The sequence below is a fragment of the Miniopterus natalensis genome, chromosome 15 (assembly GCF_054644295.1).
Source record: "Miniopterus natalensis isolate mMinNat1 chromosome 15, mMinNat1.hap1, whole genome shotgun sequence".
Lineage (NCBI taxonomy): Eukaryota > Metazoa > Chordata > Mammalia > Chiroptera > Miniopteridae > Miniopterus > Miniopterus natalensis.
The window spans coordinates 3,771,547-3,787,549 of record NC_142095.1 but is presented as its reverse complement, the minus strand read 5'-3'; the positions used below and the strand labels follow the sequence as shown (position 1 = coordinate 3,787,549).

The window sequence follows — 16,003 nt, the reverse complement described above, 5'->3', positions numbered from 1 at the left end:
ATTTGTATTAGGGCCACGACATGAAAGAAAGAAAAAAATCCACCCCCTGTAATGTTAGGAAGCATAAAAGCATAATGCTAAGGAAGAAGGGGCTTGAGCGCACTCACTGGTTTCTATCTTCTCCCAAAAGTCGCTCTGCACAGATCTAGGTCAACTCCAGAAATCCATGTATACAAAAATGCCTGGTCTTGCACAAATCCTGTTCATTTGCAACTGGTCAGTCCCGCTTGTTGCCTGTCTTAAATTCAGCCTACTATTTCAGATGGAGCTCCCTAGACCCCAGAGCCAAGGGACACCACTTTCCTGCCATTCCCCCCTCCTGCTGCTTCAGTGCCACTGCATTTTAGACAGAGTCCACCCCCCATCCCTCCCAAACACTCACTCCCAATGGGCGCCAGTCTGTTCTGAGCATCCTTCTCTAGCTCAGCGTTCTTGGTCTGAGCCCAGTTTTTCCATACTTCAAGCCCTTCTTCTGGCTTCAGAGAATTTGGAAGCAGAAGTTCTGGGGAAGGCTGTGGCTGTGACTGTGGTTCAACTTCAGCAACTTGGACAGTTTGAGCCTATGAGACAGAAACCATCAAAATGTTTCATTACTCTTTCACATCAGGCCCTTTACTTGGTAAAACTGCCCCAAAAAATGTTACTTGTAGTTCTTTTAATAAAAAATATATTTTCTCCTTGCTGTCTTGTTTTCAAGAATCTTTGAAATTCTACTCCTTATTCCAGGGATAGCAAAGCCTAGTACAGGGATTATCAGCCCTGGCTATACTTTTTAAAAAATATATGTTTTTATTGATTTAGAGAGAGAGGGAGAGAAAGAAACATCAGTGTGAGAGAGAAACATTGATCGGTTGCCTCCTGCATGCACCCCGACCAGGAATAGAACCTGCAACCTGGGCATGTGTCCTGACTGGGAACCAAACCAGTGACCTTGTCGGTGCATGGGATGACACTCAATCAACTGAGCCAAACCGGACGGGGCCTGGCTATAGTTTTGAATCTGATTTAAAAACCAATACCTGCCCGGCTGGGCGTGGCTCAGCGGTTGAGCATTGACCTAGGATCCAGGCGATCGGGGTTCGATTCCCGGTCAGGACACATGCCCCGGCTGCGGGCTCGATCAATGACTCTCTCATCATTGATGTTTCTATCTCTCTCTCTCCCTCTCCTTTCCTCTCTCTGAAATCAATAAAGATATATTTAAAAAATAAAATTAAAATTAAAAAAATAAAATAAAAACCAATACCTGCCCTGGCTGGCCTGGCTCAGCGGTTAGAGCATTGGCCAGAGGACTGAAGGGACCCAGGTTCGATTCTGGCCAAGGGCCCGTACCTAGGTTGCAGGCTTGTCCCCAGCCCTAGTCAGTGTTCTTGTAGGATTGTAGGAGGCAACCAATAGATGTGTCTCTCTCACATCAATGTTTCTCCTTCCCTCCCTCTCTCCTCCCTTCCCCACGCTCTAAAAAGCAACGGAAAAAATACCCTCTGGTGAGGATTAAAATCAAACCAACCAATACCTGTGCTCTGCCCAGAATCTCTTTTTAAAGAGGGATCAGTGTTTTTAAAACCTTCTCATATAAAAAGGCAACTCTAATTCTAATTCTAATGTTCAGTCACTACTGGTCCAAAGTACTGCTCGTCCAACTACAATGAGCCAACAAATCACTTGGGGATTTTATTAAAGAGCAGACTTTGATTCAAAAGGTCTCAGGTGGGACCTGAGATTCTGCATTTATTTTTATTTTTATCCATCTCAGAGGAAGGGAGGGGGAGAGAGAGAGAAAGAAACATCGATGTGAGAGAAACATCAACTGGTTGCCTCCCACACAGCCCCAACCAGGGATCGAACCCACAACCTGGGTATGTGCCCTGACTGGGAATTGGACCCGCCACCTTTTGGTTTATAGAACAACACTCCGACCAACTGAGCAACACTGGCCAGGGCTGCATTTCTCATAAGGTTCCAAGTGCAGGAGCTGGTCTGCTGACCACAGTTTGAGTACCAGGTGTCAAGAGCAGTAACTCACATGCCCAAGCCTTAATCCTCAGGAAAAAAATTTTTTTTTTGAATTATGTTTTTATTGATTTCATAGACTGAAAGGGAAAGGGAGAAGAGATAGAAACATTAATCAGCTGCCTCCTACACGAGCCCTACTGGGGATCGAGACTGCAACCCAGGCATGTACCCTGGCCAGGAATTGAACCAGCGACCTCCTGGTGCATGGGCTGGTGCTCAGCTAACTGAGCCACACCAGCTGGGCCAGAGATTCTCAATTTAATTTGTCTAAGGTGAGGGCCTGCTGCTATCAGTATTTTCAAAAGTTCCCCAGATGATTCTAATGTCCAATCATGGTTGAGAATCATTTAGAGAAAGAAAAGTATAACAAATAAGCCGTGTCCCTCTCCTTGCCATTGTAAGATAACAGGATAAGACTTGATGATCTGTATGGCTTCTCTAGTTATACATAAGGTTCTATTTTTTTCATGTTCTGTCTCAATAATACCATGCTGACTTGTAAGGACAATTTCTTTAGACAGGAGGCACTGCTCTAGCTTCCTGCCTCCAAAGGGAATGTTCCCATCCTCAATGGCCCGACAGCTAAGCCATGCAGACACAGGAACAGAGAATATCTGTGAGTCTGAATCACAATCCCCATTAGGCAGGACAGATACCAACACAGATTCTTGGGGCTTACACACCTGTCCACATTCTAAACCAATTTCCTTGAGCAATTTTCCCTTCCAGGGCTTCTTGAGAAACGTCAAATTATTCAAATCGAAAGCAAATTTATTTATCCATGATGAGTAAATTTGCTATCAACAAATAAAAAAAAACATACTAGCTTTGGTATTATACACTATTAAACAAGGAGACAGAGCAGTACCAGTGCCAGGCCCTTAAACGTTCGGCAGCCCTGGAGCTCCACTGTAGGCACACATCTCACTTTCCTTGTTGAGTCTCACCCACATGCCCAAATGGAGATGCCCAGATGGAGTTCCCCATCTGTGGGAATGATTGCGAACTTTGCATCTCCAACTATGCTAACCATAAGCAGACCTCCCCTGAATCTACCCAGTGGGTACTGTGTATCTCCAACTGGACATCTCATAGCGACCTCAGACTAATACCTGTTGAGAGAACTCATCCCCTTCTCCATCCAGGACTATTCTCCTCAGAGCTCCTTCCCTCCCTTGTTCAATGGTGACACTATCTACTCAAGCTGGAAATCTAGGAATCTGACTGGGGAAGTAGGTGGGGAAGTGCTTCTCTACTGGCTTTTTAGCCAGGCTCCCTTCACTGTGTGCCTCTACCCACTAAATGTAACACTCCCAAAATTCTTCCACATGTGTCCAAATGTCTATCAGTGGGTAGGGGTAGTAAAGATCCCACCCAGGTTGAAAACTACTGATGTAAGCAGGGCATTGCACACTGTGGTATAGAGGATGTTTTCCTTTTTATAATGGGGCGCTTGGAGAGTTTTAAGCTGGGAAGTGACAATCTTACATTTAAAAAAAATTATTTTTGCCCTGGACAGTGTGTATCAGTTGGTTGGAACATCTTCCCATATACCAAAAGGCTGTGGGTTCAATTCCTGGTCAGGGCACATACTTAGGTTGTGGGTTTGATCCCTGATTGGGGGACGTATGGAAGGCAACTAACTGATGTTCTCTCCGATCAATATTTCTCTCTCCCTCTCTCTTCCCTCCTCTCTAAAATCAATGAGCATATCCTTGAGTGAGGATTAAAAAATAATAATTAAATAAAACTTGGTGAGCTATGGAGAATGGAATGAAAGCAAAAGTGGAAGCAAGTGCTGGTTGCCTGGACTCAGATAGTGGCAGTGGAGATGACTTAAGAGTCTGAGAAGTTTGGTGGTAGACCAGTGTGGCTTGTTGATGAACTTGCTGTGAGGAGTAAGGGAAAGTACACTCAAGGATGACTCCTGGGTTTCTGGCTTAAATAAATGGGTGGCTGGTTAATGCTACTACTTTCTAAGATGGTGAAGTTTTCCATAGTGGCAGAGTGAATACTAATGAAGAGCTGAGAGATCTTCTTAAATCCAAGCAAATAAGTAGCTGCTGAATGTGTGGGAAGGTGTTCTAAGGGGAAAGGCATGGTCTAGAGATACTAAGATATATGTGTCAGTGCAGCACAAGGGTTAAGATGGGTTGCAGAGCCTGCCTGTCCAGGGTTGAATTCCAACTCTGCTACTTACTAATGGTGGCTTTGGCCTTGTTGTTTAATCTCTCTGTGCCTCAGTTTCTCCATTTGTAAAATGGAGACAGTAATATATACCTCATAAGGTTGGTGAGGGAATTAAATGAGTTAAAACATGTACCATGGAAAACAATGCTGACAGTCAGTGAATATTTTTAGCAGCAGTACCATCTAGAGGATATGAAAAACATACTAAAGGACAGAAATCCCTGAGGGAGGAAAGAGGGCCAGTACTTCGCAGAGGAACACAAACATGTGACTCGGGTAGAGAAGGCACCAGCAGTCTCCTGAGAAGGGAAAAGAATCAGTGGCATAGGAAGAAAACTAGAGTGTGTAACATGAAAATCCGTAAGTTTCAAGAAGGCTGTTGCTGTTGTGTGTTGCTAAGATTAAAAACAGATGTGCCTATTGGATCTGGCCACTGCTGACTTTGCCTGACAAGAACAGACTATCATGTGTTGAAAACTGGTTAGCAAGTGGAGTCAGCTTGAACACATAACCCTTGGGAGAGAAGTTTTGCCATAAATCTGGTTTTAAAGACAGGTGATAAGAGAGCTTTCATAAAGGGTATGCCAAGTGAAGGAGCACAACACTGTCCTCAGCTCTCCTTACCGTTCAACTCATACCACAACACAATTATCTTCCCCGCAGGCTGTGAGTGCTCCAAGGGCAGAGATTGTCTTATTCACCTCTCTTCCCTAGAGCAGAGCCTGACAAGGAGAGCAAGGGAATGTGTGTGGTGCAAAAGGAAAAACTCATCTTTCCTCCATGAGGAGTATTCTTAACCAATTTCCTTTTATGGCAATAATGATTGATATAAGCCCCTATAAGACTTTCACAAATGAGACACAGTACTGAATAACATGGGCCCACTAAAATGAACTCCCGAAAAGATCTCCTTCCTGCTGAAGGGCCTGAATGTACAAATTAGTAAGAGACTAATGAGCACCAAGAGCCCTAACCTGCAAATTGGACCGCCAGGACCAAGAGAGCTGAAAAGAGGCTTGCTGAGCTCCATGCCTGTGAGCAAAAGCTGAGCACAAAGCCCTGTTACAAGTCTCCTGGCTGGTCTCTCCTGCATGCACTGAGTTCTACACCCTGCACTTGATTCTTACCACACTCAGGATTTTGGAAAAACTGCCCACCACAGATCAGCAGATCAAGCTCAATTATTCACTTTGGGAAGGTAACTCCTTTGCCCGCATACTATCTTATCTCCCATAGCCCCCCCCTCATGTTGCCCTAGGCCATGTCCCTTCTTTCCATTCCTGACTTTATTTGTGCTGCTCCATTCTTCTGTCAATGTAAGCTATCAACTACAGAGCATATACCTCTTTTCCCACAAAGATGCATCTGCTGACTTATTAACCTAGAATGATTTCTGAAGACCCAGTTTTTCTTTGTGTGTGTGGCACACAATGTCACACTTGATTATGCTGCCTTATAAATAATTCAAAGAAACAGAAATTATACATTCTTACTCCTACAACTGACTATAACCTACCTGAAACAATGAATCTGTCCTGTTCTACTTCTAGGCCTGACAGCTGGATACTTAATAGTTCCTTAACAAAGTCATCTAAGATAAGGTACTTCTGCCTTTATGAAACCACTTGGTCAGCTTTGGCCTAATCAAAATTATTCATTGCATGAGTTTCTGAGTGTGGTCCCAAATCTGCCAGTGCTTTGTTTGTGCCAGCTCCCTCACATGCATTCCCAGGAGACCCTGCCCTCTGAGGGCACACTGTCTTCAGCAGATCCATAAGACTAGAGGCCCTATATCCATTCTATAGATCTGCTAGACAAGGGACCAGAAAGTTTACTAATAGTCTTAAAAGATGATAGCGTTAAGAAGATTAGCCCGGCTGGGCATGGCTCAGTAGTTGAGCGTCAGTCAACCTAGGATCCAGGTGATTGGGGTTCAGTTCCCAGTCAGGGCACATGCCCGGGTAGAGGGCTCGATCCCCAGCTGGGGGCGTGCAGGAGGCAGCCGATCAATGACTTTCTCATCATTGATGTTTCTATCTCTCTCTCTCTCTCTCTCTCTCTCTCTCTCTCTCTCTCTCTCCCCCCTTTCCTCTCTCTGAAATCAATAAAGATATATTAAAAAAAAAAAGATTAACAATTAGAAAAGATCAGAGTTAAACAATTTTAAAGTTAAAATTTCAACAGAGTTATATTTTTGAAACTTTTCTGTAATCTAAATGATTTCAAAATAAAAAGCTTTAAAAAAAATTTCAACATAGCTGTCATGACAGAAAACTCAAGTAACTGAGGTTTATCTTTACTACTTTTAAGGAACCTTTGGGAAATCCCACTGCATAAATGACTTGTTCAAGGCTCCCAAAGGTGATAAGCCAACCAGGAGGTATTTGAGATCTTCTAAGTCACCTACACTATGCCCACAGATGACAACAGAAGGAGCAATTTCACGTCCCCTTCCCTGAGCTGAGTTTAGAGTTTGTGTGTTAAACTACTAGGGTTCCACTAGATCCTTTCATTGGTGACACAGAAAGTAGCTCCTGGGAAGAGGACAACACTCAGGGTGTCCCATGAATCTCTACCTAGAACGTGATTCCTCTTAAAAATAGATTAACAATGAAGCACCCAAGGTCACCTTCAAAGCAGTTACTACTAGTTATTTCATTTACCTCTAGGTACCAGGACAGAACTGCCCGTTTCATAGCTTCACCTGCTGCTTCTGTCCCCACTCCCCCACCTCAACCAAAATATTAAACACTATACTACTGCAAGACTAACAGCATGGCATAAACAAGCAGAGGTGCCAGAGGTTGCTAGGCAAGTTCTGCGCTGCAGTGGGTCCTGAGGGAGCAGGATGCCCCACAGTAAGTCTCACTTACTGAACAAGTAACCTGGAGCTGCTGCTGCTGCTGCTGCTGCGGTGGCGGCGGCGGCGTCTGTTCCTGGGGCGTCTGTTGTTGTGGCTGCTGCTGAGGGTCCCATATGTGGACAGTCTGAGCTGTATTCTGGTATGTGCCTGCCACAGCCTGCACAGCCACTGGAATGTGGATGTTGCCATTCATGAACTGTGCTGGAAAGAGAGAGTTTGCCAGGGTCTGCACTACCTCTTCGTGGGAGTTTTTCACTACGGATGTGCCCACCATCTTCTCCTTGTCATCCTCCAGCTTTACCGCAGCCAGGGCCGTGGGTGAGCCACTGACATGAACTGCATTGTAGGCTTCCTGGGGAATGGCAATGTGGGTGATGCTCTGCTGCTGAGGGTCCCCCCGGGGCTGGGCAGAGTAAACAGGGATGGTCCAGGTTTCTCCTGTAGGGCTAGTAATGGTCCCAGTGGCACTGTACAGATGGGCACTGTCCACTGTCAGTAAGTCTGGCCTCAAAGATACATAACTCTGCTGCTGGCCCTGTGGAATGGCCAGCACGGTGGCCACCGGCTGCCCTGAGATGGCATAGGACACAGTGATGGGCATGTCCACTTTGCGCTTCTTCACGGGCTGGAGAACACTGGCTGTTCCAACCCGTCGCTCCCCTTCCCGCGGTGAGCCCTGCTGAGACGGTGGTGGGGAAAGGGCACCCACGGTCTGGATTTGGATCTGCTGACCCCCAGCAAGAGACTGGCCAGCCACCAACTGAGCCTGGATCTGCTGATGTGGGATGTGCTCCTCTGGGATCTCTGCAGCTTGGATCTGCTGGGCTGCCTGCACGTGCTGCACCTGAATCTGGGCTGCCTGTAGCTGTGAAGGACTGGGGCTCTGCAAAGATGGGGTCTGGATGGAAGGGGCTGCCGGCTGTGGTGCTTGGCCTTGGATCTGCACCTGGACCTGGAAGGGCTGCTCAGCAGGCTGGTGAACGGTGAGCTGTGGGGAGAGCTGCTGGGCTGAAACCTGCTGCGGAGACTGCTGTACCTGGACCTGTACCTGAAGCAACAAGATTCACCAGTGAGTAAATCAGGCAACACTGAGAATCCAGCTCTATAGGGAAGAAAAGATCTCAGGCAGAGGGCCCTGGGTAACGTGAGTAGGAAGAGCTGCTATACCCAAGGCTTCTGAGGAGTCCACAATCCCCAAAACCATATGCAAAACTCTCCAGCATCACATTGCATTAAGAGCAACATATATCCACCTGAGAGCAACAAGACTATTATCAACTGGGGCCTACAAAGGAAATATCAGAACTTCTGCTCATTTTTCACTTTTCCTTTAAAATGTGACCCCCTTTGGTTTTGCTTATTGATATAGTAGTACAAGTATGTAATTTATAAATACATATTTACTTGCATGTTCAAAATATAGTTTATCCATGGAGTGATGAAAAATGTGGGGATCACTGTTCTAAAAGGACAGGAAGTCAAGTACACTCCTTCCACAGGCACTCAATTCCCAACCTCAGGATCAAAACTACTCCCACCACAGACAACTAGTGGAAAACACAGTAGAGAGAAAACTTTTGAAATGTCTTTTGGAAATATCTTCAGGTCTGCTGCTAAAATGCAGGCACTGTTTAATGATTCCTTTAGAGTGCCTTTAAAAAAACTGAAGTAAAATTGATATATAATAGTATACAAGTTTCAGGTGAATAACATTGTAACTCGACATCTGTATACACTACAAAGTGACCACTACCCAAAGTCTAGTTACCATCTCTGACCATACAATTAATTGACCCCTTCACTCACTTCCCCCTTTCCCCTCTGGAACACCAAGCTGTGCTCTGTACACACCAGTTTGTGTTTGTTTTGTCAGAGTGCTCATTTAAGACATGCTTGTCTCAACAGAGAAGCCGTTAAAAACCTCACAAGACTACTAACAACTTAATTTGAGGAAGGTTAGTATATCCTGGATCACACATTTCTGATAATGCAACTCATCTTATTGCTGTTATTTCAGTATACAAAGCAGTATGAAAAGATGCTATGCATAGTACGTAATTTTAAAAACGGAAAGATTTGGGGTGCAATTGAGTCCTTGCTTTTTGGCACATGTCATCAGTTTGGCTCAAATAAACATAAAAATGCAAAAAAAAAGAAAAAAAAGGGAAAGATTTTTTTACCATCAGACACTCATGTCTAAATCACTTTAAACACAGGTAGGAATTAGGAAAGAAAAAACAACTTCCAAACCATGGGTCTGAGGCTGCCCCAGGGGACCCTTCTGGCTCTTTCTATTCACTTCTAGGCTCTGGGCACCCTGAGGACTACTCCACCTTCCCTAAAAGGTCTATCCTACATGAATCCCTCTGTCACCCAATTCTGTCTGCTTCCCCTCTTTTAGCAATTTCTCAAAATTTTTCTCAGACTTAGATTTTTTTTATAGCATCTGTTTATTTCAGCCCTGCTAGAAATTTTTAAAAAGTCACATAGAATGAGGAAAATATGTTACGAGTCCATCATACTGAACCTATCTCATGGATTTAGTCTTTCACTTACAAGGGGTTTGTGAAAGATGATGTTAATAGGCGATCTCAATCAGCCATCTTGAATATAAAGTCTCAAACAATCCTTTAAACTCAAATTCCAAACCATTAACCTTATGAACAAGGAGGTGCAAGCTGTAAATAACAGCAGAATAACTTCTTGAACCAAAAAGTCAGCCTTCTCTTATCTACCTTCCCTGTACCCTTCCTTACAAAACCTAGAATAAACCACTGCCTCCCTCCATGTACCAGATGCCTTGTCTATGATCTCATTCAGCCTCACTAAATCGTATTATCCCTCTTTGACAGATGAAAAAACTAGGGCTAAAAAGATTAAGATCATGTCAACAAATAAGAGGGCAAGTCAAATTTAAATCCAGAGCCACTCCTTCCCATATACCCACTGGCATTCCCAAGAGGCAAAGAGGCTACCTTCTATTTCATCAGACATACCTCACCACACTCTTATCTCTTCATCAAGTTCTACTCCCTTTTCTATTTTCTTGGTGGAAAAAAGCATCAAAAAATGCAACCACAATACAGGAGCAAGAAAGTAGCATTTTTAACTGGAGATTATTGGTTTCACATAAGAACCTCTAAAGAAGAAAACTTTTACCATCTCAGCAAATGAATGTTTCTCCTCTTTTAGTAAGCTCATTATCAACTAGCATTATTTCTTGAGGCTTATAAATAGCAAATGCAGACCAAGAAATCTGCAGGTGACCTGAGCCATGGAACCATACAACTAGATGAAGAACACTAAAATATATCAGTCTTTCCATTTTAAAACAAGTTCCAAATGTCATGCTTTTAGTATTGAGCCGAGACTAACCCTCCTACATTCTTGATCTGCTCAGAGTGACAGACAGAAGGAAAGCTTCAGTCATAGTCAGCTGTGTCACATCCAAATCCAGTCCCAGAAGACCTCTAATTTCTATACTACTTTCCAGAGTAAACGGCAAGTATCCGTGGTCTTTTCAGTTTACAGTGGTTGCCAAAATTTTTAGTCTGCATTAACTATGAAACTTTGTGTTAAAGAAAATGTTTCAAAAAGTCAGAGTATTCCCCCTACTGAAAATAACCCAACACGTATACAGAGGTGATGTTCCTTGTAACCAAAACAATGATGGCAAATTAAGTCTATTAAATAGGATGCACCTCAACATCGCTCTTTACCTGAACCTGCTGTGGCTGTTGAACCTGGATCTGCTGTTCTTGCTGGGTTTGTGGCTGAACACTGGTGGTAACTGGACAGGCAAGTTCAAGCAAAGACCCGGCCACTTCGGTGCTGTCTGTGTAAATGCAGTTCCCACCCTGTTGGTATACCATGGTAGTGGTAGCCGTCTGCTGGAACTCCTGAAGGGCTTCTGGCCCCTTAGAGGCTAGTGAGTCCAGAAATTCTTTCATCCTGTGTTGTGGGACAGACCGCGCCTTCACTCGGATATACTCTTCAAAGGAGATGGTGTTCTCCAGAGAATTATTCATATTGTAGAGTCCTTAGGGTTCCTATTAATAAAAATAAATGGCCATAAGTCAAAACTATGCTATTGTTTTTATATCCTGAAGTGCACAGGCCAATCACGTGTGTATCAGAGTGGAATAGTCCGCACAGCTGTATACATCTGGAATCCAAAGTAAAGTTTTATTATACCACCTTATTTTTTTCAGTTAATGATATCTGAAAATTGTTTCCACAAACATTTCTTAATCAAACTATCACACTGAAGACAAAAACAAAAGCATGCGCCACAGTACTGGATGAAACAGGCCAAAACCACACTCTCCACCCAGCGGTAGGCCAATCCCATCTTTTCTGCAGAGCCAAACACCAGACAATAAGTCACATGCAAAACTGCTCTGTGACCATCAGAGAGACTACTGGGGAAGCTAGGAGCAGGGATTTCTACTGACATGGTCTATTTCCACTGCCAACTAATGTCCTACAGTGAGGGGACAGTATACCACCTAGCTATGGCAAGACCCAAGAGATAGGGGATGTGTTCTTTACCTCTCACCTCTCATTAGAAGTACCCAAAATTCCATTTTGCCATATACTGCTCATATTCTTTTGTAACACAGCTTACTGATTAAAAGCATGAATTCTGGAGCCAGACTGCCTACATTCAAATCCTACCTCGATCTCTCCTTAACTACATAATCCTGGACAAGTCAGTTACCTGTTTTCTTATCTATAAAATGGGGGTAAAATAGTATTTACCTAAAAAGTTGACATGAGGATTAAATATATATAAAGCACTCAGAAAAGTATCTGACACAGAGAGGGCTACATAAGTATTAACTATTAAAATAAGTGGGGGAAGGAAGTGAATAATAGAAACCAATTCTACAAGTTTCCATCAGGGTATTTACCTTGAGAGTGAATCTGCAGGGATGGGTATTAACTCTCAATGGCCTGAAAGACAACCATGCAATCTTTCTGGAAAATTGCGTGCCCTGCTGCTGCTTTCACACTGTGCTTTCTTGATCAGTACCACCTCCAGAACAAAAGCAGCAGCAGGATATGAGAATAACACAAACCAAGTAAACCTTTTTGCCAAAAGGACTCTCAATCTCAAGTGTCTGGAAAAATGATTTGTTTCCTTGAGCCATCAGGCTAGAAATATCAGTCTCTCTTTCACTGCCCACGTTTTGCCTTATGTTATACATATATGGTATATATCTCATCTCTTCCAACTGGCAGACAAGACTGTGTCCTAGTTCTCTCTGAATGGCTGACACATGGTAGGTGCTTTGTTACATTTGGAATTCAATATGGAACAAGGATTATGACTCTTTGCTCCTGTAATATCTATAACTTACAACCATAAGTTATGCTTTTCCCTAGTAAATGGTTAGTATATACCTTGGGGGAAAAACCCATGGGAAGAGTGAGACTGAAGAAAAAAAATGACTCTTACTGCTATTAACTGACTGACACTAGCAGTATTTCTGTGGAGTGCTGTGTAAGTACAGCATACAAATTATATTTAGGTGCTTTCAAACAGAACAGATTCAGCAATAAATCTTTTATAATGATGCACATAATACATTGTAATGTATTTTTCCACAAATAAAAAACAACACATACCTTATCCTGTCTAAATCAAAATTCCTAGGAAACCCCAAGCACAACAGAGTGCAGAAAACATCAAGTGCAGGTCAAGAAAGTGTAAGGTGAAGCTGCTGCTGATGTCCTCTTGTCTTCTCAAATTTAATTCTTGTTTGTCCCTTTGTCACCTCTATTCTGACCATCTCCCTTGCCTAGCTCTTCCTTCTCTGCTTCAGGGGCTTTCAGTTATCTTCTATGAAACTTCAAAATTGAGCTGTCAATGATGTCCATATGAGTAAGATCATCATCAAGACCAAGCACCCCATCCTTCCGTTACATATTCAGAGCAGGCCACTCTAGTGTAGGTGACCCACAAACTCACCACATCAGCACAGTGTGTGTCAAAGCTTCCCTTTGATAAGAACATCACAACTGGAATTTCCTTCTTAAGAAGGCACCTCTCATAATACACTTGACAAAGTTCACAACAGGTGACTCTAATACCTTATTACATATACTCTTCTGCTCAAAAGGGGACAGAGGAGGATGATATAAACAGCAATTAACTGGTTCTCAACCATGCTGGGGCATATTTCAGGACTTTTAACTTCCACTATAAAAGAACAGCGGAGGTCAACTGAAATTTACATTTCCCCAAATTTATTTTCTTCAAAAATTAGTTGCATTCCTATAAAATACTGAGACAGTACTGGAATTTTAAAGACTGCCTGTGCTAGAATCAGTTACTGTGTCAAAGCAATTAAAAAAAAGTATAATCAGGCAGCAAAAACTTTGCCTCAAATCTAAGAGAAGACTTCATACAAATACTGCTTGGTAAAGAAAGGCAGTCCCTAGAATCTTTCTAGTGACCTTATTTCCTCTCGCTTTTTAAAGTTTCAGTACTTCCAGAGGCTTAGCCTCATCTGAAGTCTGATATTAAGTATAAAGGAGAAATGCACCAACTTTTCTTCCTAGAAATAAGTTTTCTTCAGTTTTCAGTGTAGAATTCCACTTTTTTCTTCTGTGTGGTTTTTTTTTGGGGGGGGGGATAAAAGTAATACACCCATTTTCTAAGAAAAAATGTTCAAATACTATAGGAAGGTATAAAATGAAAAGTAAAAACAGCTAAGAATACTCTGACCTCTGGTTCTTGGTCTACCAATTTTATTTTTTATTGATTTTAGAGAGAGAAAGGAAGGGAGGAAAGGAAGGAGGAAGGGAAACCTTGATTTGTTGTTCCACTTATTTATTCATTCACTATTCTTTTTTTTTAATCCTCACCTGAGGATGGATATATACATATATACATATACATGTGTGTATATATATATTAAACTTGATTTTCGAGAGAAGAAAGGAGGCAGGGAGGAGGGAAGGAAAGAGAGAGAAACATCAATTAGTTGTTTCCCTTACCTCACCAGGCTGGGGATTGAACCCACAACCTAGGCATGTGTCCTGACTGGGAATGGGACCTGCAACCTTTTGGTGCACAGGATGATGCTCCAACCAACTGAATCACCTGGCCAGGACCATTGGTTGATTCTCGTATGTGCCTTGACTGGGGATCAAACCTGCAACCTTGGCTTATCGGGACAACACTCTAACCAAATAAACTACCTGGCCAGGGCCCCTCGACCTACAATTTTAAATAAACACTGTTCTGTCCTTCAGAAATAGTGAGATTAGGGCATTTAAATCACTTTCTTCTCACCAACTTCTGCCAGTCACATTTCTTAAAAAAAATAAAAAATCTTCATTGATTTCAGAGAGAGGAAGGGAGAGAAAGAAACATCAATGATGAGAGAGTCATCTGATCTGCTGCCTCCTGCACGCCCCCAACTGGGAATGGGCCTGCAACCTGGGCCTGTGCCCTGACCAGGAATCAAACCGCTATCTCCTGGATCCCAGGTGGATGCTCAACCACTGAGCCACGCCCGGTTGGGCTGCCAATTACATTTTAATTTTTGTCTCGATCACTTTCATAGCTTTAAACCTCTATTTGTGTACTCATTAGAGTATCTCTAGACTTCCCACTATGTAACATAAGGAAATTAAAGTTCCTTGCCCTCTATTGTTGACAGAAATTTAGCTAAGTGAGTATAATTTCTGTTTAATTAACTTTTAGTTTTAGAACATAGCATTTCATACCAAATCAAACTTAGAACTTTTTTGTAAATGAAGGTTTCAAAGATGATAAAAACTATTCTGCTCCAAACAAACCCTACCTGTCAGTACATCTAGAATGCGACCTTCAAAAATGTTACTACAAGAAACTCTAAGTATAAATTTATTCCCTGAGCAGAAGGGCAAATAAGATGGATAGTCATCTCTCAAAAAAGCTCGGAAAAAAGTATCTGCTATGAAGTCTCAAAGGTCATTCTTTAAGCTTTCATCAAAAAAGGGAAAAGACTAATAGCATGAAGTAGAAAAAAAAATCTATAAACACCTTTTGGTTAGTAGCTAGCCATGTGTTTTGAGTAGTTTAGACTCCAAAGTATAAAACCATCTGCAGTGCTGCAAGCTTAGATCCTACGGTTGGTGGAGCTTCAAGGAGAAGCCATTGCTTCCAGGTGTTTTTTCTTTCACTAAGCCCCCAGGAGTTCTTCACCAACTCTGTACAAGTCCACAAAATCATTTGAGGATCACAGAATCAGAGCAAGCTAAAAAATATGAATAATGTATTCAGTGGAAAACTTAAAAAAATTAATGAAAAAGTCCAATTTAAAAAACATTCCAACCTGTCCATTTATACAGACTAAAACACAGACGGCTTCATTTCTTGTCCTTTCAACCGGCTCACTTGGCAGTATCTACCAGACTGACACATCCCAATAATGAAAGTACACTATATCAGCACTTAATCTGACACAAAGGAGCTGCTTAAGGGGGGAAAAAAAGGCTTTAGAAATATACTGAAATATTCTACACTAGTCAGTAAAACAAAAACAGAAAAATTAAACAAATTCTCAAAGTGGTGATGGATTCTTCCTTTGTTTTTATGTTCAGAAATAGTCCTCCCTACCATAAGAGTTGGCCATTTTTCCATCTACAATTTTTCAAATTTACAGTGTATTGTTTATACAATGCTTTGATCCATTTAAAATTAATTTTGCACAGTATAGAGTAAATGTCTTAATGTTTTTTCCGAAGACTAAACAACTTGTCCCTTTATCACTTAATGAACTATTGAAATTCCTTTACCCACTGACTTAAAGTGCTATTGTCATTATATACCAAATTCATATAAAGGAGGTCTGGTTTCTAGGCTTTTAGTGTGTAGTTCCATAGATCTTTCTATAACACAGTAGCTTTTAAAAAGCATGTTAGTACCTGGAAGAATCT

At 42.2% G+C, this 16,003-nt stretch overlaps 1 protein-coding gene across 6 annotated transcripts in view; it reads right to left on the bottom strand.

The window, feature by feature from the left end:
- The window catches only part of QRICH1 (glutamine rich 1), a 30,793-nt gene that overhangs the window by 10,272 nt on the left and 4,518 nt on the right, over positions 1-16,003 (bottom strand). For 5 of the 6 annotated variants that reach the window (XM_087824753.1, XM_087824755.1, XM_087824756.1 and 2 more), the window contains 3 exons: positions 10,789-11,118; positions 7,080-8,117; positions 383-560 (listed from right to left, as the gene is read on the bottom strand). In XM_087824753.1, coding sequence (XP_087680879.1) covers positions 383-560; positions 7,080-8,117; positions 10,789-11,097 — 1,525 coding nt within the window. In that variant the 5' untranslated portion in view covers positions 11,098-11,118. Of the gene's footprint in view, positions 1-382; positions 561-7,079; positions 8,118-10,788; positions 11,119-12,700; positions 12,827-16,003 lie in introns of those variants that run through there. The other variant, XM_016202839.2, reaches the window with a different exon arrangement.